The sequence below is a fragment of the Sinohyriopsis cumingii genome, chromosome 2 (assembly GCF_028554795.1).
Source record: "Sinohyriopsis cumingii isolate HCF-2022 chromosome 2, ASM2855479v2, whole genome shotgun sequence".
NCBI lineage: Eukaryota > Metazoa > Mollusca > Bivalvia > Unionida > Unionidae > Sinohyriopsis > Sinohyriopsis cumingii.
The window spans coordinates 111,535,871-111,563,866 of record NC_142962.1 but is presented as its reverse complement, the minus strand read 5'-3'; the positions used below and the strand labels follow the sequence as shown (position 1 = coordinate 111,563,866).

The 27,996-nt window shown below is 34.9% G+C and overlaps 1 protein-coding gene across 1 annotated transcript; it reads left to right on the top strand.

Moving 5' to 3' along the window:
* The first annotated feature begins 129 nt into the window (after positions 1-129).
* Positions 130-26,701, top strand: LOC149805613 (uncharacterized). The gene is made up of 4 exons (XM_089950247.1): positions 130-602; positions 2,347-2,451; positions 2,842-2,874; positions 21,851-26,701. Exons 1-4 carry the CDS (start codon positions 497-499, stop codon positions 23,911-23,913), a joined length of 2,307 nt encoding a protein of 768 aa, XP_089806373.1. The 5' UTR covers positions 130-496; the 3' UTR covers positions 23,914-26,701.
* The last annotated feature ends 1,295 nt before the right edge of the window (positions 26,702-27,996 follow it).

Sequence of the window (27,996 nt, the reverse complement as noted above, 5' to 3'; positions counted from 1 at the left end):
TTTTGTCTTCCATCTATGAATGTATTTTAACTCCTTCTAATCTAAGAGTCTCTATACGGATGTTATTTAAATATATATCTGAAATAATATTACTATCTGCACATGACTGTTAGGTGCCAACATGAATACCAAGGAATCAAAGAGTTTATATGTCCTTAAGATATTGGGATATTGTGTTTGTGGCAAGCTCAACTTTCCTGTGGGTAAGTTCAATTTTTCAGGCAGATTGACTGTCTAAGCTGACTTAAAAAACGTCTAACTCTTTTGTATTATTATAAACACGCACACTCACACACACACACAGACACATACACACACACATATATATATATATCACCACACCAAGGCGAACGTGGTAAGGTAGATTTTATGTCAATACGGTGTTGTAGCACTAATGAGGCTGCACATTTTATCGCCACCGCAAGACTAAATACACCATGATTTATTGAGCTTGCAACCAATAATGTTTATTTGGTAGCATCGGTTTAATGTTTGTATGTTTACAGCATGGAAAACAAAACCTCTATTATCACATGTTGACAATCGTCATGGTAACATGACACCTACTGAAAAAGAAGAAAAGGAAATGACAATTCCTAAAGGTACAATTATATTCTTCTTTCTTCATTGGTTATTATCATGTAAGCATAGTAAATATCACAAACAATACAGATATATTATAGTACAATTTGCTAAAGGATGATCCAGTCAGAAACGGTACCACAATGTGGTTGTTATAACTAATGTGAATTGACATTATTATTATTATTATTATTATTATTATTATTATCATTATTATTATTATTATTATTATTATTATTATTATTATTAGTTGTTGCATAAATTATAGCATACCTTTACAGTTTTCTAGATGGCGATTACTTCTTGGACACATTGTTATATATATATATATATATATATATATATATATATATATATATATATATATATATATATATATATATATATATATATATATATATATATATGTATATATATATATATATATATATATGTATGTATATATATATATATCTATAATTTATTTTGTGTGTTTGACCTATGTCCACTACTGAGGGTAATGTTTATGCCTGCCTAAAATGTGTCACGTTTTGTCTACCTGACTATTTGTTATGATCTTTATATGTAAACAAAATATGTAGTAAACGTTAAGTTCAAAGTCATAGCTTTTGTGAAGAACTAGATGAATTTGTTATTAGTTCGTTTCAGAGGATGCAATTGCAGCGTAAGTTAAATGAGAACGTATATGTATGCAATAGGTAAACAATTATTAGCTCCTATTTAATGAATTTTCTATGGAATCACTTATATGTGGGTTCGGAAATAAATTGATAGAACTTATTTATTCAAATTATTCATACGAATCATAGCGCGACAATTTGCTCTTTTGCCTAAAGAGTTACTTTGGGATTACTGACGAGTCATTCAAATTGTTTCTCAATTATATCATCGTGGAACTTCCGGATATTCAAGATTGACTTGTGATATACCATTTATTGTTATTTGGATTTTATTCAAGGTACTCTTAGTGTCTTATTTAAGTTTCATTTTGGAACTTAGAGAAATACATTGAATTGCTTGTGCATGTTTCTGCAACGCGTTCTTTGTATTATAATAATTTCAAGCTTGAGAGATACTTTGAATTTTTTTATAGATATATTGCCCAGGAAATTGAAACCAATGCTAAGTTGATAGAAAATTGTTCTTCATTTAAAACATGCTATATTTGCAAACAAAACTAAACAAATCAGTCGGCAAACTATATGAACCAAACGAGACTATGTATAATCTACTACGAAAATGACAAAAGTGAAATATAATTAATTTGCAAATAAGCATACATTTCACCTGCTCAGTTATTTTGTATAACCTTGGTTATTACGTAATTTAATTATGTTCATACAAGGTGTAGTCAACAATTGCAAGGTAAAACTAAAGCCAATAGACAATATTATATCTAGTATCAATGCCACTCACACATCTTATCAATGTGTAAAATTAATTCGATCCCGCTTTCGAGCACCAAAACAACTACAGTAAATATCCTTATCCGACGTTGTCAGTATAAGCTACGCAGTCTGTTTATAAGATAATATGACCAACTTATTTCCTGTTTTCAAAAATATAGCATGGTAAGATTTTTCAAAGCGTTTTGATTATTTGAAGATTTCGTTTAAATGTGGTGCAACTTATTTCCTTTAAAATAATTCTTTAACGTTTCTGGATCTACAAGGCAGATAATTAATCATATGATTGAAGCTTTATGTTATACTATGAATATTTTGAATATCTTGTATCCACGATAGACTGCCTATTATATTCCAGTTCCCGTTGAGTTCACACCCGAGAGGTTGGGCAATACATTTCTTATGATACATAATGTAGAAAACTTCCACCAGCAGATATCAACTGATCAAAACTTAGAGACAGGTAAGAGTCGATGACATTTTGGTCAATTGATGTGTGTGTATGCATTATGCATATTTGTTTAAATATACGCATGCATGTTTCCACGTAAGTGCAGATCGATTTATTTTGTATGTGACTCAATTTCCCTACGTTGTATTTGTATGTTTCAGACAAATATTCATTGTCTCATTGATTGTCGATCGTACAGTTTCATGATGTTCGTATTATGTAATTTCTGCAAATAATGTATCGTACTTTACTATTTATCGTCGACCATCTTTACCATGATTGAACGGTACCATTGTTGTTAAAGAATAGCTAACCAGTATCAATTTGGACCTCATATCACTTTGCTTTGGAAAGCTTTTATTATATGTGTATTGAGTATAAAGTAATTATATATATTTCCAGATTGCGAACCGAGTTTATTCAAGGCATGCCTTCGTACGTACATATTTGTAATATTTTACATTTAAGAAATGCATGATTTGTTAATGTTCAATGCATGGCACGTGTGTAAACTATGTCATTCAATCTGCTACCTGTGTTTTGCCCAGGTTACAATATTGCAATACATTAAGCTTAATAAAACTAATTTCCATATAAACATAAAAACGCTTCTAAGAATCAAGCACATGTGATTTACAAAGACTCTAACGACTTATGTAAGCTTTGAAATAATTTGTATAGCTCAGTATGATCATCCATGTATGGTTTGTGTTATTCAGTCGACAAGGTATATCCTTTACTATTCTTTGAATGATCGGGTTATGGGAAATATTTTGTCATTTTCACTTGGCTCGATATTACAATGGATGACATACTGTTTTCGTTGTTCCATGATAATGACTTAATTATAATGTGCAGTTTTCATGCACACGATTTATTAACGAGTCATATCTCATAACCACAACCCAAGTGTGGAAAATGAAATTAAACAACATTAGTGAAGGTTGACAGTTCTATAGAACATAATAAGTTTTCATATTTATTTCAAAGGCTCCAGTATATAAACCAGAATATATTGGAACAACCCAAATGCATGGCAGTAAATGAAAACACACTTCCAGGTCAATACACCAGATTGCTTTTTCAGTCCTGAATCATATTGATGCTTTTTATAATCGACCACTGAAAGGATTCATAGTGTTGCTAGCTTCTTTAAACCTTCTATTCAACCACGACAACTACTGTCTTTTAAAACAAATATGGATACACCCACACATATTGATTTTCAAAATATGTTCTAGTTCCTATAAATCATTGATATTTATTGATTGTATATCGAGTCGACGGTAGACATACATAGATATACTGTGGAACGGAAAATCAATAAATACTACAAAGTTTTGGCTCTCTTTCATGGTCGTGCATGCTTCACCAGAACATGAATGCATATGCATTCAGTAAAACATTAGCTGCAATGTATTATAACAAGAACATAACAAAAAGTTGCATCCAATATAAACTATAACCCACTATTAAAGTAAACGTGTAATAGCAAAAGCCTCAAAGCGTTACACAAAATATGAAACTACTTTGACTAGCTACCTAAAGCCCTGGTAAGTTATATGTTTCATTGTTTTATATGTTTAATACCTTAGGTATAAAATTAATAATACAATAATAAAATGACAACGTCAGATTAGAACAAAACTTTCGTTTTATATTAATACAGAATGGCAATTTTAGTTAGCTTGTTTGCTCTGTCAGTAGTTCCGCTCAAAAACGGTTTCATTAACAATTGGTTCCTCTCTACTCGTCGATTATTTTAATTCGTTCACGTGTGATGGTGGACCTGAAATGGGAGCCGAAAGTATCATTTGACATTAACTTCGGTTACAATACATATATTAAGGCTGTGATTATTAAAGTTTATGGCGATAGTTGTACTATGCCTACACAAAAAATACTTCCAGAGCTCATTTTCTTACGTTTCGACCTCGGGTCTAAGCTGAGGCTTAATTGCAACTATGCTATTAAAGTAATCCAGTTGCTTCCTCTACAATTTTGTATTAAATAACACCAGTGTAACAATTTTGTATTTTACCGAATAGTAAAGGGTAGTCAGCTGCAATAAATTCCACAGGTAATAACCCATATGGATTGGGAAGGTGGAGCATATGTATGCATTTTTACGAAAATAAATATATTGTCTTGTATTGCATGTATAAGCAATTACCATATAAAATATATTAAAAAATTACCCTCCAAAGGGTTTAGTGATGAATACTTCGATGACATGAAAGCAACATCGTAGGAAAGCGCCTTTAGTGAGGCATATATCAAACAACGAATTACAACATATGGTAATCGAGCTATTGAACAATATCTTTATTAAATAACTTACAGAATCGTTGTTTGTTCTGGCGTGCAGAAAAATCATTGATAATATATTTAAATGAGGACATACATAACAGTGTTAATGCTACAGACTAGAGTGAAATGTGCAATGAGATTGACCTATCATTGAAAAACAATAACCATTTGGAAAATTAGATTGCTTGGTACTGTACAAATACTATCAGACCCGTTGATGAACAGACGTGAAATATGCAAGGTCGTGAATTATTAAACCTGTCATTTCGATAACTTATTTTGGACACAGGTAATCGGCAAAAGAACAAAATTGATTGTTCACATTGTAGTATAACGTGCATTGCACATTATAAAATACAATCGGCGAATATTAATTTCATTTAATAGGTTAGATGATACTTGGAATATCGTACAATCGCATATAATCGCATGTCAATGTAAAAATCAAAGATGATATATGGGTTTTTATACTCTATAATATATGGAACATATACCAATTAATAATTTAAAGAAGATAATCAGCTTTTAGATTTACTAAATGCTGTGAATAATTTATCAAGTATCAGATTGAAAAAAAAACCCGTAAGAATATTGAAGCTTAATTGACTTATCAGTATATGTGTATTTAATATCAGAAGGGCAGAAAATGGCATGGAGACGAATTATATTTTGTCACAGTAACTGAAAAAAATTAAGTCCGATATTATTTGTATAGTATTGGTCTGAGATTGATCACTGTCACACTTTCCTCAAATGCGATTACAAATTGTATGTAGTTTTAGGCTATGGTGGCAACGCTTTCATTATCACGTTTTAATAATGTAATCTAGTAATATGTCTTGGTACACGGAACGAATCATTAAGTTGGATTGAAAGATTTAGCTCACTCATAAAGACAGAAAAAAACATAACGGAAATATATATATATATTTAAATTTCATTTGATTGTGAGCAACAGGTCAGATCAGAAAACAGAAAGTATATGGTATAGAATTAGACATGTTCTTAAATGTGCAAAAGTTTTATAATAAGAAAATGCATCATTAAAACTGGTTTGCTGTGATTTTTGAAGGTCTCATCCTGCCGCAAAGATTAAAACTTGTGGTACTAATATGCGACAATAAAATATATTCTGGACCTTGGAGTCTCGGGTAAACTAGACATTGCAAAAATGTAAACGCATTCAACGAAGATGCTGTATCTATCTCAAGTCGCACTTTAGTTAATTCCGATTACAGTGCAAGCTTTCCTAAGTCATTGATTGCAATGATGTTAAGATAATATGTACTAGAAATTGTGCATATTCAAGAGTGTAGATCAGAAGGGCTGCTCGTAACCATTGCTATTATCATTTTAGAAGAAACTAAATCTAAACCTATATTTATTCATAACATGTATTTTGATGACAGACATATATGGTCGAAATGATTGTTTTAAAACCTGATTTATATAACTCACACACAACACTGCCGAGTAATTACAAATAGCATATCTCATGTTGAGCAGATTTAATTTTCAAAGCGATTTTGAAGGTTTTTACCTCGTTAATTGTAAAAATAATAATTATATATATTTTCAATTGCGAACCACCCTTCTGAGCAAGTGACGCGATATTTGAATGATTTGAAGTTTATTGATACCATGTAACATTTTGATTCTGCAACAAACCTAATGACTTTTGAGAAAATAAAATCGGTCGATATAAGTATTTCAACAGTTTCAACATAATTATGTAACCTGCTAAATATAAATTGTAGATAACGCCCAACATACACATACACGTCATTGTATATGTCAGACGTTATATATATATATATATATATATATATATAACGTCAGACATACACAATGAAGAATACCTGTACCTTATGTAATATAGTAACTCAACTTGAAACGTAGTGGGTAACCTCTTCGACTATTGCGTGATACATTTTTTTCCACTGTGAGACCCTCGAAGAATTGATGAAACTAGATATTAGATACCGTCTAAAAAGTAAATACACCTTGACTAGCTCATGATCCTATTTCAAAATAAAGAGTGTTGAACGTTTGATAGACTTTGACGTCTTTCTAAAGTTGAAAGTTGAATGTATGGTGGCTTTAGTATAATGTGACATCTACACAGGCAGATAAGGAATATTACTCGGAATATATTAACATAAAAAAGTCTTCGGCGAGCATTTAGCCTTTCTCGCTCATTATAAATACACGCTATGAATAAGTCCAAAAAAACAGTTTTATGATGTTTCTATTTATGTATAATGTAGAACCTGTCGTATATTTGTACCTGATAAAATATTTTAGATTCTACATTACTTTTCAAATTTCAAATTCACAGTTCTTCTAATAAAACATTTTATTTTACATTTGCTTTTCATAAGTTAGTTAGTAATTGAATAGGGTTTTATGATATTTAAACTATGGTAATTTAAGGCTTGACTTTTGTATAATGTCCCATATGTTGCATTACTTAAAAAAAATTCAATATTATTCTACTCAATACATTAAATATTAAATAAAAAACAAGGGATCAAACTCTTATCAATAAGACACTATTCAGTGTGTTATTGAAATTTATATTATAATTAAAATGTACGATCTTCAATTGATCATTACCATCTTCAGTTTATATATATATATATATATATATATATATATATATATATATATATATATATATATATATATATATATATATATATGTATATATAAATCAGGTTTTGTCACATGTATAATAAGAACCTATCATGACATAACATCAGTGTTATTTAGGTGAAGATACCCATTTGTCACATGTATAATAAAAACCTATCATGACAGGATATCAGTGTTATTTAGGTTAAAATATCCATTTGTCACGTGCATAATAAGAACCTATCATGACATGATATCAGTGTTATTTAGGCTAAGATACCCATTTGTCACCTGTATAATAAGAACCTGACGTCCCGCTTGCCAAAGTAAAGTTAAGCGTCTATCATAGCCTCTCCTTCCCAGGTGTAGTGATCGCCGCAGGACCACAATCTCGCTCTGCGGGGCAGGATGTTACTTGCATATGGCCTCTCATACACTATTGTGTCCACAGCAGCACCTTCACGCGGGCCCCCTGTTTTAAACAGAGCATGATGTGTGGCTCGACCGAGTGCCCGGCGGTATAACTGGGTGGGCAGACTGGGCTCGTTAGCCTTGGCGGGCAACCAGTCTAAGAGAAGGGAAACTCTGACTCCAAACCCGGGCAGATGAAGCTCGTTAGCCTTGTCAGGCAGTTCATCTAGGAGAAGGAAACTCTGATTCAAAACTCACCAAGTCCCATCCATTGGATTATGGCTCCACTTCCTTGTGGATATCTTCGGGAGAAGGAAAGGCCACGGGAGTAAACCCAGACAGAAAATCCGGAGTGAAGCCCCTAAGGAAGCTAGGGGTCGACTACGACCTCCTTTCTGCAGCTCCTGCATCCAAACTGGTGCCAAATGTCATGCTCAGCATTGCTTTGGACCCCACCAGCAAGGACGAGAGGGGGACCCTGACGTCTGGGCAGCCCAGGACCTCCATACTCCACGCCCAGGCTTGCGCCCTGGAGAGGACACTTACTCTCGCTACTGAGTGAGGAAACAACACGGAAGCTGACAGTTTACGGGTTATAAGTCCACCCGATTGGCGTAGGGAAGGGGCGCCACGTGTCAGCTTTAACGGTAGGAGGGATCGTCGTGTCCCACTGGCCAACTAACGCCCGCCTCAAGCCGGGCAGCCCTCGGTCAATAAGGTGTTGACCCGCCATCGTCTGCCAGCCCCAGTGGGTGTCTGGGGCTCAGTGTGTTGTTCAGCATGACAAGCAGACCGTAATTCCACACCAGACAAAAGAAACAAGAAACTAATATAGAAGACTCCAGCTCTTCGATTTGCAAACTGGAATGTGCGCACCATGTGTACAGGCATCTCCGACGACCTCAGATAAGTGGACGACATCAGAAAGACGGCCATCATCGATAGAGAACTCACCAGTCTTAATATCAGCATAGCTGACCTCCAGGAAACCAGGATTGCCTCTAGTGGCTCCCTCAGAGAGGAAAACTACACCTTCTTCTGGAAGTGTCGAGAACCTGAGGAGCCCCGCCAGCACGTAGTAGGCTTCGCCATCAAAAACAATCTCCTGGCCTCGGTTGAACCTCCCACAGGGGGCACTTAGCGTCTCTTGTCAATCCGCCTCATCACTGCTTCAGGTCCTGTCAACATCATCAGTGTCTACGCCCCAACCCTCACGTCGTCAGAAGACGCGGAGGATCAGTTCTATGGGCAGCTGGACGAACAGATCAAAGGATGCGTCAAAAAAGAACCACTATTCCTCCTCGGCGACTTTAATGCCAGAGTAGGTGCGGACCACGAGTCATGGCCTACCTGCCTCGGATATCATGGCACTGGAAAGACCAACGAAAACGGTCAGAGACTGCTGAAGCTATGCATCTACCATGGAATGTGCGTCACAAACACCTTATTTAAGTATAAGCCACAACACAAAGTGTCATGGAAACAACCCAGATCTAATCACTGGCACCAATTCGACTTGGTCATCACCAGGCGCTCTGCCTTTAACAGCATCCTCTCCACCAGAACCTACCACAGTGCAGACTGCGACTCCGACCATGCCCTCGTGAGCAGCAGAGTGCGACTACAGCCACACACGCTACACCGCTCAAAACCAAAAGGACGTCCTCGCACAAACGCTGCGCAGATGTCGGTCCATACCAAGGTGGAGGAGTATGTGTCCGCCCTGGACGAGGCTCTACAGGACCTGCCGGAGCACGACGCAATAGCCAAGTGGAACTCCATGAAGGGTGCCATCTACAGTACAGTTACGTCAACGTTTGGCAAGAATTAACGACCCAGCCAGGACTTGCTCAACGCATACCTATCAAGAATGGAGCCACAAATCGAGGAGAAAAGAAAATCCTTCATAGCTTACAAAAATGCCCTAATGAACGGACGCTTTCTGCTCTCAGAAGTGCCCGAAGTAACACCCAACGCATTGCTAGACAGTGTGCGAACGAGTACTGACAACAACTGTGCGAATGAATCCAGCGCAGTGCCGAGTCAAGAAACATCCAAAGCATGTACAGTGGCATCAAGAAGGCTCTAGGCCCTACAGAGGAAGGGGTCGCTCCCCTGAAATCCATGATGGGAGAGAAGATCACAGACCGTGGGCAACAGTTGGCCAGATGGGTAGAGCATTACTCAGAGCTATACTCCCGAGAAACGTCAGTCACTGATGCAGCCCTCAGCAGCATAAAAAAATCTGCCCACCATGGAAGTGCCATGCTTAGAGGAGCTCAGCAAAGCAATCGACTCACTTCCAAAACGACAAAGCACCAGGTAGTGACAGCATCCCGCCCGAAGCCATCAAACGTGGAAAACCAACATTGATTAAACAACTGCACGAACTCCTTTGCCTCTGCTGGGAGGAAGGAGTAGTCTGCCAAGACATGCGCGATGCCACCATTGTGACCCTTTACAAAAACAAGGGCGACCGCAGTGACTGTAATAATTACAGAGGGATCTCGCTCTTGAGTATCGTTCGTAAATTGAACGCCAGCATGATACTCAACAGGCTGCAGTTGCTGGCGGACCGTATGTACCCAAAATCACACTGCGGCATCAGAGCAGGCAGGTCGACGACAGACATGATCTTCTCCCTACGACAAATCCAAGAGAAGAGCAGAGAGCAATGTCAACCACTCTACGTGATGTTCATCGACCTCACCAAGCCCTTTGACTTGGTCAGCAGGAAGGACCTTTTTGAACTTCTGAGTAAGATCGGTTGCCCACCAAAACTCCTCAGCATGATACTCTCTTTCCATGCAGATGTGAAGGAAACAATCCTGTATGATGGATCCTCCTCAACCTCCTTCCCAATTAACAGCGGCGTGAAGCAGGGCTGCGTGCTGGCACCAACACTTTTTGGGATATTCTTCTCCCTGCTCCTGTCCTACGCCTTCGACACGTCCACCGATGGCATATATCTACACACCAGGTCCGACGGGAGGCTGTTCAACCTGGCACGACTGCGCTCAAAGACCAAAGTGAGAGATGTGCTCATCAGGGAGATGCTTTTTGCAGATGACGCAGCTCTTCTGACCCACACCGAGGAAGCCCTCCAGAGACTGGGAGACCATTTTGCTGATGTCTGCATGCAGTTTGGTTTCACCATCAGCTTGGAAAAAACAAATGTGAGCGTGCAAGATACCACCATTGCCCCTTCCATCAAAATCAACGGTGTCACCCTGGAAGCAGTCATCAACTTTACCTACATAGGGTCAACCATCAGCAACACTTTTTCGATTGATATGGAGATGGACAGAAGGCTTGGAAAGGCAAACACCATCATGGCTCGATTAACGAAGAGGGTGTGGGAAAACAACGCGCTGTCAGAGAATTCCAAGGTCCGAGTCTACCAGGCCTGCGTTCTCAGCACCCTTCTATATGGAAGTGAGACCTGGAGTACCTACATGAAGCAAGAACGCCTCCTCAACTCCTTCCATATATGGTGCCTAAAACACGTCCTGAAAATCAGCTGGCAAGACCGTGTTCCATACAGCGAGATCCTGTAGCGTGCAAGTATCCCCAGCATGTACTCCCTGCTGAGCAAACGCCTCCTTCGATGGCTAGGACACGTCCGACGCATGGAGGATGGAAGGCTACCAAAGTACATACTATATGGACAACTGGCCACTGGCATGAGAAGAGTCGGACGCCCATCACTCCGTTTCAAGGATGTATGCAAGAGGGTCATGAAGGCATGCAACGTTTCACCCGAGGGATGGGAAGAGCTGGCCGAGGACCGAGACACCTGGAGACTAACAGTAAACAATGGCATATCAGTCGCTCATGCGAGTAGAGGTCAGTTGGCGGAAGAGAAACGTAAGAGAAAGAAGAACGCGGCAGCAACCACAGTAATGCAGACTTTCCAGTATGTCTGCACCAACTGCAATAGGGACTGTCACTCACGTATAGGCTTGCACAACCACAGCAGACGATGCCAACAGAGACAAACAACACCCCAAGGGTGCTATTCGCATGGTCTTTCGAGACTGAGTCGCAAATGATGATGATGATGATATATATATATATATATATATATATATATATATATATATATATATATATATATATATATATATGCACAAATCCGACCTTTAGGCGACAGCGTCTAAATTTCAACCTTTCGGCGACATCATTGTATAATGAATATGTGTGGGTCATGATTTGGGCGACCGGTCGCCGAATGGTTCATGTGTCGCCCAAAAGTTTAGTATATATCTCGCTCAGATATAATTTATATGTGTCACCTAACAGTATTATATTCAGTGTATTTCGCTATTGCGATTATCAGCGAGACGGAAATAAAGTGATCGCATGCGTTGGACGGTCTGAATATCGGGGTTCTGCTGTCAGCATCCATAAAATATTGGCTTTTGTGATCACTTCATGTAATCAGGCGACTGTTTTATTATACTTATTAAACGGGACTGGAATAACTGGCCTTAATCCGGAATTGCCAAATGATTTTAATTCGGACTGTATAAAGTTTTGATCTTAAAGATAGGCGTGGTTATTTGAATATAGATTGATTTTGCAAATATTTTGTTGGAGAGATTGCTGTTTAATTTTTTGATTTGTTTACTGTATATAGCAATCATTATGTACTTGAATTTCAGATGATTATACGTATTTTTATTATATGCTAGTCAGCGAATTAGTGTATTTTCCATTTTAAATATCTTTTCATAATTCACTGGAGTCAATTATGAATGGGCTCACGGGTGACCGAGTGGTCTAATGCGCTCATCGTTATTATATCTCTGTCACTACCCGCATGGGTTTGAGTGTGGACTCTACCTACGTGGGCATGCGAGAAAGCTTGCCCGTATCTTCATGTGGGTCAGTGGTTCTTCCGGGGTTCTTCTTCCACCATAATTACTGGCCGCCATGTAGAGCCATATAAATTGGTGTTATACACTTACGCTTATACATACCAAAAAAACCAACCAACCAATCAAATCAAGCTGTTTTTTGTCCTAATGTAATAGATAAACTTTGATAACATTATGACAAAGAACATCGAAGGGTATTCTTAGTTTAATGGTAAACATATCCACATATCAGGCATTTGCACCAGGTTGGAATCCAGCAACCTACTTTTCATTTTTTCTTTTTGATTATGTGTATTCAAGGTTGAGTTATGAAAGAGAACTATGTTATTACTAAGCAGTGGCCTTAGCAAACGCGGGGCTGGATTTGGATAATTTTGACGGGACCCCTGGATTTACGTGAGGGGCCTCCTGTGAGCACTGCATTTGGAAATAAACTTTTAAACCAGTTTTATACAATATCAAACTTTACATTTATTCCATCGATTTAAAGATACTTTCTGTCTATAAATATATTTTTAAAATTTACTAACGCGCGGGGCACCTTGAATTCGGGGCCCAATTGGGTCACATCGGTCCAATCGGCCAAAAAGCATTATCTGTTACTACTACTATTTTCTATAAAAATATGAAGAACAACAGCAGTAAATAAATGGTGATCAGCAAACATTATCCAGTAAGAGAGCTTCTGCTTCAATTTATTATACATTTTGCTAGCCAATACGTTCGAGCGGAACATAAAGTAAAACCGGCGTGTATTGAGTGAATAACGGATATATTCCATCCACAAAAAAATTGATATATATATGAAATATATTCATTATTCACTCGATTGAAGCAAATACCCTCTATCGATAAACATCATACCTTTATTTCATATCCATGATGGTAAATGGAGAAGCTCTCTGAACTATTTCCAAAGTTGTGTGGCAAGGGGACAACCCAAAGGATATACTATCTTTAAACAATTTACTGATAAATAAATGATTTTTTAAAAAAAGTTTGATGAACGTTTTAGACTTGGCTGACTGCCATAGTTTCAAATGTAACAATTACCGTCCAGTTCATATACAGTTTTGCTAGCTGTTACAAAAATACACCATAATAGCAAGCGGAAGTTATAATTTTATTTTCATCAATACTAGTACTGATCGCAGCCGTTTCAAGCAACCTGAAATACAGATTAGTATAATGCAGTCAAAACTGCAAAGAAATACAAGAAAACTGAATTATTCGATCGTTAATTTAGCTACTGTTTACCTGCTACCAAGTGAAGCTGGGCAAGATTGGGTCAGGACCTACAGCAATTAAACAACTCATTTGTAGAAGACGAATAATACAAAGCCATACTTGAAGTATTGTTAGAAACCTTTTTGAATAGGCAATATTACAACGTAATGAAAGAGCAATGGAGGGGAATAAAGAAAATTAAATCAATAACCAACACATATTGACAAGTAAAACAAAACATAAGACGGGAAAGGCAAAGAGAATGCAATACAATAATAAATATTTAAATACAAAAAGAAGAGGATAAAATACAAGTGATGAAAGTACGAAGTTTTATAAGATTACAAATTGACTGGCACAAACTAAGGGCAGAAGAATTCTGCAAATCATATAATAAGACAAGAAGGATGCAAATCAAGGACGAAATAAGAAAAGGAAATAGCAGGCATATGGATAAACTAAAAAAGATAACGTTACCATAACTAAACCAACACACATAATGGAAGAAATATACAGCTTTCAAAAAGAACTAAGCATTACATAATATATCGGGGGGGGGGGTGATAGAATCATACGCTGGGAATATATAATTCTCCTAAATCCCACAGGACTCGAGGTCTCAATGCGAAAAACTTATAATATCAAATGAAATAATTGCAGCATTCAAGCAACTCCTTAAAGGAAAATAAATTGGTTCTGGTGGCTTAACGACAGATTTATAGATTACCTTAAAATATATCTTAATTCCAATATTCAAGATATGATATGTTAATATTCCATTAAATAATGAAATGACGTCCACGATGAAAGAATGTATAGAAACACTTATGTATAAGGGGAAAGGAGATGTAAAAGACATAACGAGTTGGATATGAATATCGTTTTTAAATACAGACTATAAAATACGTAGTAAAATTCTTTCTAACATAATTAAAACATGTGTCGGAAACATAGTTAACATTATATTCATAACAAAATTCTAACCTTAAAAACAACGATTGATTTTTTGGAAACTAAAGAAGATGAGGGAGCCTTGATCGTACATATCAAGAATAGGCTTTTAACAGAATAGAGTATATTTACATCGATATATTTATTCTTATATATGCACGATGAAATATAATATAGAACGTTTCGCGAGACAGGATTGTTACTTATCGATGATATTATATGTAATAGCAATAGAAGCCCTCCGAATAAAAATATATAACAAAACAAATTAAAGGGAATTTAACTCCCAAACATCAACAACGAACTAGAAATGGTACAGCATGTTCTTGACTAATACAAATTTTACATCCAATGCCTACACCTCCAAACATTAAGAAAAGGAATTGATGGACTTCTGGAAAGCAATAGAATCTAAAATTAATCATGCAAAAAACTGAAATTATGTTGATAAGTAACTGGCGGTGGAACAATTCTGGACTAGAACCAGAACTTATAACGACACGTGCAATAGGTTTAGGAGTGACTGGTGTGTGTGTGTGCGGAGGGGGGGGGGGATCTAAGAGTATACAAATTCAACACAATTGAGAAAGACTTCGAACTAACTTACAAATGTAGGCATCTGCAAATTTGAATAAAAGCGATCGAATGCAGGTCGCTCAGACATATGTATATTAACACATGGTATATGTTTAACTAGGTAGATTTAAAGGACAGCGTGCTAGATACCTTTGACAAAAAATAATCCTGTTCATATAGGGAGGGAAGTAACATTAACTTCTAAGCGAAACTCATAAAGTAATGATGGAGGGATGACTAAATAATCCAACATATTAGACATTATAAATTATAAAATATTTCAAAAAGCATTAAAAATCAAACTAGATAAAAGGGAATCTGTGTAAAAAATATATATTTCTCTGTGTATACGTTGAAACAAATACATGGGATGTACAGAAACAATAATATAACCAAATTAATAGAACCAACAACAAAAATGAGATATGTCAAAACTATAGTTCTTAAATATATAGTCAGATCAAGAAAATATGGACTGAGGGATAGTATTTGTTTGGCTAAATGGAGATCTAGCATTACAGAAGACATTTTTAAAAAATGACCAGTATATCACATTTTGTAAAACAAAGTTTATATGCAAAAAAGTCTTTAAATAATGAACTAAAAAACAAACAGAGAAATAAATTAAATACAAAAAATAAAAACTCAGCATCGTACCTTTCAGATATAAAGCCTACTATACACAACGGATAAAAATAGCAAAGAGCTATACAAAGAAAAAATAAATTGCATTACAGATGTCTTGATCAGATGTGGTAGAACATATTTTCCGAAAAACAAAAACAACACCACAGCCTTGTAGATACATTGGTATATCTTATACATAAAAAACATATTTGTCTTTCTATATGTTCCGGCTGCCAAACAAGAGGTCACGAGTCTGAAACTCGTAGCGGCATTCGCAATATATTTTTTCATTATTTTTTTATATTTATCTTCAAACTTTTTAAAACTCTCTGCCCGAGTGTATTTATTTATTTTTTTTTAAATATTTTTAATTCCCGTCCTAGGACGGGCAATCGACCTAGTCATATAAAAAACATTCTCATCTGTCTTTCTGTGAAACCTAGGCTGTCAAACAAGAGGTCGCAAGTTCGAAACTAGCGGCTTCCCCGCCAGGAATGGAAGGAAAAAAACATTCTGAATAACAATTTAACAAATAGAAAAAGGAAAATCATGGGCTCAGGTACCCGAGTGGTCAAAGATGCTCGCCTTTAAAATCACAAAATATTCTCATCTCGCTCGCTTCAGTTGACTCGAATTTCGGGCTCGAATTTAAGAAAACATATCCATCGTTAAGTCCACCAACGCGTCGAATCAGATAAACAATAAGAACAACAACAACAACACAAACAAAGAAACGAAGTGCTTTGACATGCGTTCCTTTCCTAATTGACTCTTGCATTATGTATGAGAGAAAGTTTTGTTGCATCAAAATACCATGCCACTCAGATGTGATCCCCGATTAGTAACTTTGAAGAAATATAGAAATGGTATGAAGGGTTATCAGCAGGGTTTAGACATCAGTGGAGGTAACCTCATTGTGTGTAAATTTCTAATAATCAACCATTCTGAAGTTACGAACGTTGTTGATTAACACACTTTGCCAATGTGTTTCTCATATTATACACTACACCAATGTTCATCATTTGTTTAATTTGAAAATATGTGTCACACGTTACGAGTTGATAGTGAAAATCACTGAAATATATAATACACGATACCAGTGGCCTCCATCATGGCAGGCCAATCATGTTTCTATGTCAGTGCAAATCTAAACACAAAGGTCATGCACCAGAAGCATGGTCAAGTCAGGTACAAGAGATACATCAAGTTACCAAGTGAGCCACTAATTATCCTGGATTCTATCAATAATCACACATATAAGAAAAGTTGTTGTTGTTGTAGGGTATAATGCCATTTTTAAGCACACGATAGGTTATACATGGTATAGGAAGAACCCGGAAAATACCCAGAAAGAACCACCGACCCTCGAGAAGCTACTGGCAAGCTTTCTGACATACCCACATTGGCCGAATCTGAGACTCGACCCTACGCAGATAGAGGTGAGATGGCAATGATCCATAATGGAGAGCGCTTTAGACTACTCGGCCAAATGGGGCGCCTATAAGAAAAGAAAAGAACGGGTGTTATTTTAATGCTGGGGTTTTAGTATTTGGTGATAGGGTGTTTAATTAACTAAGTACCTTTTAATGGATGTCAGGAAAAATAAAGTATAACACTTTATTATGTCTTGTCTTTTATTTTTAAGAGGTGGGAGGTGGGTGTTGTACTTGGGATATTTTATATGTACCCGGTGTTCGTTATATGTAATCGTCATGCATTTCCTAACGAGCGAAAATGACGTTACTCCAAATGGTCATTTATAGGTAAACTACCTTAAGCAATGATACGAGACACACCCCACCCCTATAATGGTGTGGCATTGTGTAGTATCTCCAGCACCTAAATTGCATGTATATTAAATCAAAAGCCAATCTTTAATTTACAGTATGCACTATATCTAAGAATGATGCATGTCACTGCGAGCTATTCTGGCGCAGTTTGCAACAGGAGGTATTGACGGAATAAACAAGCAACAGTCACATTCAATCAAATTGCATGATCAACCAACATCTTCCATACTTTGGAATATTCTTCCTAGTGGCTACACTGCTAGATCACTGTTAAGTCTACAAATCCCTGCATATCATTTGTAATAATTACAATGCTTTTTATGTAAGGCAACTGCATACCCGCGATTATTTTTGAAAATATTAGGACGGCATTTCCAGAAGCTGACTCGGCCAATATATAAGCATGCGCATTACGCTTGAAGGTTTCACTACAGAGGTTAAACCTAGAAGTGGGCAAAATATTTAGCTAATATGTGGGGCTATGGTATTTCATTACATATGCTAACGGTGCGATATGTAACACGATGATGATCAAAAATAAACTTAAAATCTGTTTTAGTTAGATAAACATACACGCTACCAACAAAGATATACGTAATATACATATATTATGTCGCCGAAAGTTTGCACCGCGAATATATATATATATATATATATATATATATATATATATATATATATATATATATATATATATATATTAAAATTTAAACATCTAAGCATCCTTTTAAATAAAGGTCACTTAAAAATAAGTTTTAACCTTATTAATATCTCGTTTATATATATCAAGAGACTAATACAGTTTTAGTTTCACAGAAACATTAGAAAGTTTTGTCTGACTTTTTGGCGACACTAGATATATCCTTTAGGCGACCGCGGTAGTCTAAAGGTTGCTCGTATGTCTACCAAAGGTCGCATTTTAGCTAATATATACATGATAAAATAAACAACACCAACTCTACAATTTGTGGTCGATTTTACTTTTTTGGTCCATCAGACTGAATTCAAAACTGAGTTCAACATTATTGATAATAATATGCGCATTTTTTATCAGTTAACTTTACAGAATCGTTCATTTTTTACGATATTGCATTTATGCTCACTTCATATTGCAATCACGTGTGCCCAATAGTGTATTATGAACTACGTTGAAAAACAAGTATGTATACTTATATTGTATGTGTGTTATGTTTTGGTTGATTAACTACTTCTTTGAATGAACTAGAGCAGTTGTTTCTTGGACTGCAACATACCAGCTGCTTTGCTACATTCCGCATTAACTTTTTTGATTCAATGTTTCCGATTTAGGTTAGATATAGACGCCATACACTTCTCTTGAAATGATAAGGATTAAACTGTCTTCTTTAGCTGGTAATAAGAATGGCAAAAATATAATTACAACTTTACATCCTTAATTTCCTCAAATGTATTTTTCTAGTGCTGCAAATCCGAATATCACGAGCCATGTCATGGAATCTCAAGCTTAATAACACATTTCGAAACTCTTCCTTAATTTCGACTATATTCAAAATGTAATTACATCTTCCTTACTGCAATCAAAATGAAGAAAATTAAAACATTACATTCCTCTGAGTCTTTTTCATAATTACAATTGAACGACTTCATATTTGTCCCATATTTTCATTTCAAACATTCAATGAGAGAACAGAAATACACTTGCAGATGTCAACGCGCTGTTGAAATCCGATGTACTTCATGAAGAATTGTCACATAAAAATCAAGTTCATAATCACGAAACTTCGTACATTTGACAAGAATACCAAAACTCAAAAATACATCAATGGTTTTGTTTCCGTTTTTTAAATATTTGTTATACACTGTAAACTATGTTATGAATTGGCAATCCAATTACTTCCTTTTTGATAATTTTATATTATTCTAAGTTAGATAAGAAGCAAAACAGAGAAAGTGTTCAACTAATATCATAAAAATAAGTTTATTAATTAATTGAAAACAGAAGTATTATGAAATAAATGTTCGATAAAGTATGATTAATTATTTTATTGAATACTTTTTATTTATATTATTGTAAGCATTATGCAGATGATAATTTATAATATATAAGTTGTGTTCTGCTGCAAATGTTATCATGGTATTTTATATTATAAATAACACAATTTTCATAATTCATTTAAATAAAACTGTTTAGCTTTATTTATTAATAATGTTCACACATACACACACACACACACACACACACACACACACACACACACACACATATATATATATATATATATATATATATATATATATATATATATATAAAGAGAGAAAGAACGAAAGAAAGAGAAAGAGAACGAGGGAGAGAGAGAAACAGCGAGAGAGAAAGAGAGAGAGAGAGGGAAAGAGTCAGACAGACAGGAAGAAATATTAAATAAAATGTCCTCATCATAGTGAACCCAGGAATGGTGTTTAACCCATTCAGATTTCAATAAAACTATGTTCTTGGTTCTTCATTCTACTAGATCGATTTAGTAATTAGAAGATGAAAGAAAATATTCAGTGTACTCATGTTAACATAGCAAGTGCAATAATTGAATGACTCCTAAGTTTACATTGTCGTATAAAATAATGAAAAATCAAAGTAATGTAGACTTTTAATGTGAGGAAAATACTACTTTCTTTTTGTCTCCAATACAAAAGGCAGTTGCTCGCCAATGTAAGAGAAACATTCTTGTTTTGCTCACTAGACTGTCATTGTTACCTACTCATGTGCATTAATAATTTTCAGTTATATGTCTATTGCATGTATAGTCCTACCCGATAAATGGTACATATTAAGCACACCTTTTTTATCATGACGAATTATTGGGGCCGCCCTAGCTCCGACGCCCCTGATATTTTATTTGTTTCATTAAAATGATCTATCCAACTCACACGCACGGAGAGGGTATAACCTGTTCATACATTAGGAAAGAAACATAAATCCAAATTTGCAGGAACGTCCATTGCGAAACTTATACGTAGACGTAAAATTTCTAACGCTAGTACAAAGAAATCGTTTTAAGACAGAGAGAGTCTGACCGAAGCAGGTAAATTGCAACAATTTGTAATTAAGCAGAACATATGCTTATTGACGCGAACATATATATATCAACTTGTTTATGACGCTAAGGGGTTGAACAATTCATATACTCCACATTACTCTCACTCTCACTTTAGGAATCAGAACTGGACAACGAGGGAACGAATTGTTAATGTTGTTTGTTTAAGTTTGTCATTAAACAGTTTTGAGATTGTTTGCGGAAACAAATAATTTGGTCCTTAATATTAGAGAATAAAAGTAATTCAATCTCATAAGTACAGAACAGTCATAAATCCCAATGCCGCTGTTAAGTGTCAAAAGTCGAAAGATACCCAGCTGTATTACATAGATGTACGGATTAATCCGAGAAAAGGGCCGAAATTACGAGAGACTTATTTGTGGACGAGTCTCAAAGTTGCAAACTAATCCCTAAATCCGTTTCAAATTTACCTCTGATATAAAAGGCCGTTATGTGATCCGGGGAGAAAGTTTCACTATTACATTCATTGACTTGCCGTTGCGTATATTACTATATATATTTGATCAGCAAGCAGAATGGGCTACTGCCTTTAATCACGACCAATGAGTATCGAAATTAGATTGATATGACATTATCTGCCTAATTAATGCGCTTCCTCTTCAACATTTAGTTCCAACTTTGTCTTCAAACTGGATTTGTTTTGTCGCTCTGAAAGCTATATGCTTAGTCCCAACCTAGGGACTATGTATTGGCTATAAATTTTTTATCTTTTCCATTGTTCGTAATCTCACTTAAATAGAAAGATTTAGGTCTGACGGAAACCGGGCTTGAGGTCACAGTTGCATACATTTATATACATATCTACATATATATTCGATTACAAACTCACCTAGTACCCAAACCACATACATTTATATCCATATAAATATGTGTCTATTAATTAGACAACTTTAAGAAACCCGATCTATTTTTTCAGAAAGCACCGATTCCAAGATGATCAAAAAATGTAAAGGTATTGTTATAACTGCTGCGATGAATGTTGCGATAGACACTCTCGAAAATAATGGTCTTGTTGGCGTGCGAGGGGATGCCTATTCGGGAAAAACGTGTGTCTTATATGGTGTGATGCAAGTCTTTAAGAGCAAGCACAGAGACTGGAACGTAATTCGTATAAAACAAGAAGATCATCTCCGTGCTTGCTACAATAAAGAAAAGGTACTACTCGTTATGGATGATATTTTGGAAGATGATAATAAGTTTATTATAAAATGTTTGGAAGACGTTAAATCGTACATTCATAAAGGCTGTTGGAAGGTTATATTCTCATATTCAAACAAGTCGTACATCGAAAAACTAAGCGAAGGAAAGAAAGTAAGTATGCTTGATGGGGGCTACGTTTTAAACATATCTGCTCAATATGAATGCACTGATGATGAGAAAATAAAAGTCCTGAATTCACGCTGCGAACGTTTGGGGTATGAACTGCCAATGGAGACCAGCATACAATGCGTGCAGTTGGTTCCAGCCAAATATTTCTTCTATTACGTCAAACGCTACATCATTAATAAGGAAGATATGGTTGAGGGCTCTTCGATCTACTTTTTTCAGAATCCTATCGATGAGATGATCCGAGACCTTGACGATCTTAAAACAAAGAATCTTCTTGGATTCTGCATTCTTTTTATTTGTAGCACTCTTAGCCACATTGGTTTTTATACTTTACACCAATTTCAGTTGCAATTGAAAGAACCAGCTATAGAAATATTAAAGTGGCTTCTGAGGGAATCTAACAATGAAGATATTTCGATTCAAGAAGAAAGAATGCAACGTGCAGTTAAGGATGTACCAAAAGCATTTATTGAACAGACTGAAAACAACAAATATCTAATAAGGTTCCCTTGCGTCTCAGTAGCTGTAAAGTTAATAATTTTTAACTCTTTAGCTTTAAACGACAATGACAAACTTTTCAAACATGTCTTGTCTCTATGCGACTTGACGCTATTACGACAATTTGTCCAACATGACCAGAGTGTTTCGATGTTGAAAAAACATAATAAATTTCCGCATCTCGTAGAGAGATTTGTTTCTGAAATTACAAATGGCAATGTCGAGAAAGTTTGTAGTAGTCAACTTTTTAGTAATGACGATTTTAAACGTGCCTTCATTGGGAAGTTTGAAAGCATATGTGATGATAAATACACTTGGGAAATCGTCTCAAAGCTAGACAAAACTACAGGGAAAGCACTGTTAGTGTTCGTTGTACAAAACGATACATCCGACAGCGCAGCTAACTTGGCAGATTATATTCTAGGCAGCAAAATGTGGAAGAAGTATTCTCAAAAACGAGGTAAAAAAGATGATAGAAAACTTCTGGTTCTTCAACAAAATGCTTCTGCGCTAAATAACACTAAAGGTTTAATAAATGAAATGTTATCAACACACAGAACTTTGATAGATAGTGTCTTTAACAAAGTCTGGAAAATCACTAAGTGGAGGGATAATAGGCTGAGAGAGGAGGCTATACGTCGTGTGATAGAGGTCCAGGCATTGATCTTGTCGGAAAGAAGTACAAACAGTAGATCAGAAATACACAACGGAGTTTTCAAATTGTTTCAGAAAATTAAAACTTGGGAACATATAAACGAGAAGAAACAATCCTTGCTGCAATTATGTGTAACCTGTACTAATAATGCACGTTTACTTGCATGGGCAATAGAACAGCGAAAATATGAAATAAATCGACGCGACTCGTGTGGACAAACTCCTTTGCACACAGCTGTGCAAGAGGAAAATATCTGTGCCGTTAGAATTCTTATACAATCTGGAGCTGTCATAGAAATAAAAGATAAGGATGGCGACACAGCGCTTCATTTAGCTATGCACAAAAACACGGATATTTTGAACATTTTGATCCGAGTAAATGGAACAGATGTTAATGTGAGAAACAAACACGGAAAGACGCCTTTGCATCTCGCACGTGAGTTACAGAAGACAGAACACATACAAATTCTTGAACTGGCGGATATAAGTTATGAATAGCATATGTATTTACAAATACGCTGCAACGACTGATAATGAAGAACCAAAACGAAACCGCGTGTAATGGAGCTTCCCAGATTAAAATACAGAAGAACTATCGAACTTCCAAACATTGCAGATATTTCAGCTTTATTAGAATTTTCTAGCATTATGTAACTTCTCCTACAACAGTTTCTAAGAGTTCGATTGTATCACGCTTCTGATGTTGCAAGTTGTTACGACTTTAGGTTCATAAACTATATAAGAGGAAGAAGCCAGACCAACAAGCTTTGCAAAACTTAACATATAATTAAATTATCAAAGTTAAAAAGTAAACATCTAAGAATAAATAACAATATTAATTATTTAGTCCAAAATAATCCTAAACAAATGTATTCACGTTCAAACTAATCGAATGTTCCTGACGAATTTCAGGTCATAGAATGCACTGGTCGGCCTACAGTCCTGAAGTATCAATTTGGCATTCTCCAAATCCCTTTTAATAGTGCACACCAGCCATACTAATATTTAAGTCCGGTGAGAACTTAGTAATGCCAATGAATATTTCAAATAAATATCTCCTCGCAAGTAGTATATATGCACACTATTAAATACGTATGAAGACTAACGTTTACACGAGAACACATGAAATACGAATCGAATATAGAAAAGAAGCCAAACTGGGAAAGGTTTGATTGCTCAGTTATCTTTAATATATACCCCTTAACAGTCTATTTCAATTATATGTCGCAATAAGCTCACCTGAAAAACCTTTCTACTGAATCAAATATTTCACAGTACATGATCACCTGACATAAACCATCCATTGATAAATAACTGAACTTTTATAAGAACCCACCTGATTCTACCAGCTAATGAGAAACTACCCTAGACTTGTCAACTGGTTTTAGTAATAGAAATTTGACAATATAATTTATAAATCATATGCCATCTACGTGCACACTTGATATCGTAAGATATAATCTATAATTGTGTACAAAATTAATTATGTAATATCATCATTATTAATAATTTCTAAAGTTCACTGTCATGGCAAAATACACAACAAAAATGTACAGATATTCATAACATAATCACCCATACGAAACTAAATAAATAATTCTTGTCTTGTCTATGTGTTGGAACATTACGTATATATTGCTACATATTGATACGCTGTTATGCATATTTACTATGAGTTGGTTGATAGTTTTTTTGACTTTGTAGTTTAGCATAATCTATTGTAATATAATGTGATGTAACATTGTATGTTTGACTTAACCTGATACAAAATTAAGTTTGTTTCTACTTGATCTTATTTATTGTTTTTCAATTTTTATATTTATACAACTAATATACTGTTAAAATACACACTACTTAATAAGGGTTTATTATAAGAAACATTATTAATATAAGTAAATATGTTGATTTCGGTCTTGGTCAAGTTTATCATAATTCGATTAAATTTTCGTGATCTACCTGACATAGTCGACGTTCTATAATATACTGTTAGAAATACATTTCTTGTTATAAATACGATTCTATTTTTTAAGTAATGTGAAGTTTATAGAAATATATTTTCCATTAGGTAAATATGTGTTATCTATAGAAAATGTTAATTGCGACCTGAGGTCAAGCAGAAGATAATATATTCTTATTACCTAAAGAATCTTTCATTCGTGGTTTAGGATTCAGCAGAATCAAGCTGCAGTATAACTAATTTGTGCGGATAATTTTTTTTCCAATTCTTTAATTCAAGTGATTTCTCTGTGGAAATACATATGCTCATATTCAAATAATATTATGAAACACTTACTCCGTAAAATATAATGAAAAACTGCCTGATATAAAACACTTCCTAAGTAAAGTATTAATGAGATACCGTCTGAATAAAGTGGTATAAATTACTTCATAGTAAAGTGTTATGAAACACTGCCTGAGTAAACTGTAACGAAACACTGGCTGAGTAAAGTGGTATGAAACACTGCCTGTTTCAAATCACTTTACACGGGCTGTGATTCATGCCATTGTACCGGACAGTGTTTCATACGACCATGTTATGGCAGTATTTCATAACAGTTTACTGAGGCAGTGTTTTGTCCAACTTTACCCAGGCAATGTTTCTCAGCATTTTACATAGTCGAAGAAGTATAATTTAATTTTAGTTATACATTTCTTATTATAACTTCGATTCTATTTTTTAAGTAATGAGAAGTTTCTATAAAGTTATTTTCCATTAGGTAAATATTTGTTATTTTATCGAAAATGTCAGTTGCTTACTGAGGTCAGGCGGAATACTATATATTCCTGTTACCTAAAGAATGTTTCATTCGTTGTGTAGGATTCAGCAGAGTCAAGCTGTATTATAACTAATTTGTGCAGGGAATTTATATTATTCAAATTCTTTAATCCAAATGATTTTTCTGTGAAAATACATATGGTCATATTCCAATAATATTCCTGGAAAGAAACGTTCACTGGAATGTATAGGGAATTCAAACCTGGAATTATATCGCTGTGATTCAAAAACATATTGTTGGCACATCAACACCCAGAGCGTTATATTTAATTTGGACTTCTATTAAATTGTATGCGCATACATATATACACACATGTACATACACATACATAGACACACACATACATATACACATACATATATTCAAATATGTGCATACACACATATATCTACATACATATACATATATACAGATACACATACATACATACACACATACACACAGATAAATACATACGTATACATATACAGATACACAAAAACTTACATACATGTATACACACATACACATACATATTTACATACATACAGGCATGCATACATATATACATACCTACATTACATACATACATACATACATATATATATATGTATGTATATATATATATATATATATATATATATATATATATATATATATATATATATATATACAGAGTACAGAGAGAGAGAGAGAGAGAGAGAGATAAAGAGAGAGAGAGGCATATACACACATCCACATTCATGTATAAATACGTTCTCATACACATGCATATACAAACACATTCACATATGTAGATACATACGTATGCATACACATGCATATATAAACACATATGCATGCACATACATATGTACACATATATACATGTACATACATATATAAACATATTTGCATAAGCAAACATAGATACACTCTTTTGAATGCACATATATACACTCTTTTAAATGCACAATCATACATACAGACATGTAGATATATATACAAAGATTTACACATATACATCCACATAACTAGATTTATACATACACATACACATACACATTCACAGACACGGGTAAACAAGTAAACATATACATAAATACGTACGTGTACATGCACCTACATATATATATCCATATATATTCACAATCATAGATGTGTACATACACATACATATATACACATCCATACACACATATAGATACACACATATACCTACACATTTACTTATGTACACATGTACATGGATATATACGCACATGCACATGCACATAGATAAATACATACACATAATAATATACATCCGTTATATACGCAATATGCATATGCATGCAAACAGGTATGCCCATGCAAATATGCATATTATCACTATATAGAAAATTCACTTATTAATACAATTTTTATACAGAAACTATTTCTTTAATCAATTGATAATATTTATATTCTTTTGTCATTTTAGGTGATTATTTTCTCTTGTTACCAGTCTCCTAATATCTATAAATTAGGAGACAAATTACACTAACACTTTTCTGCATCAACATCGGTGGAATTTCTTAGATATGTACCACTACAAATATTTCCTTTCTAATATAAATAACAATAGCATCAACTAAACGAGGTCGTACCACCTTCGTTCAATGCATACATGCTAAGCTTATTTAAAATTGATTTGCAAACTGTGTACAAATCATTAAAATAGATGATTGGATAGTTACATACATTTTCCGTGTACAATTTTTATATGCAGAATATATTTTTGACAAAATGCACAACCTTTTCTTTTTTAAAATGTTACGTATTTGAATATACATTTATACATATATGGTTTCAGTTGCAATAAAAA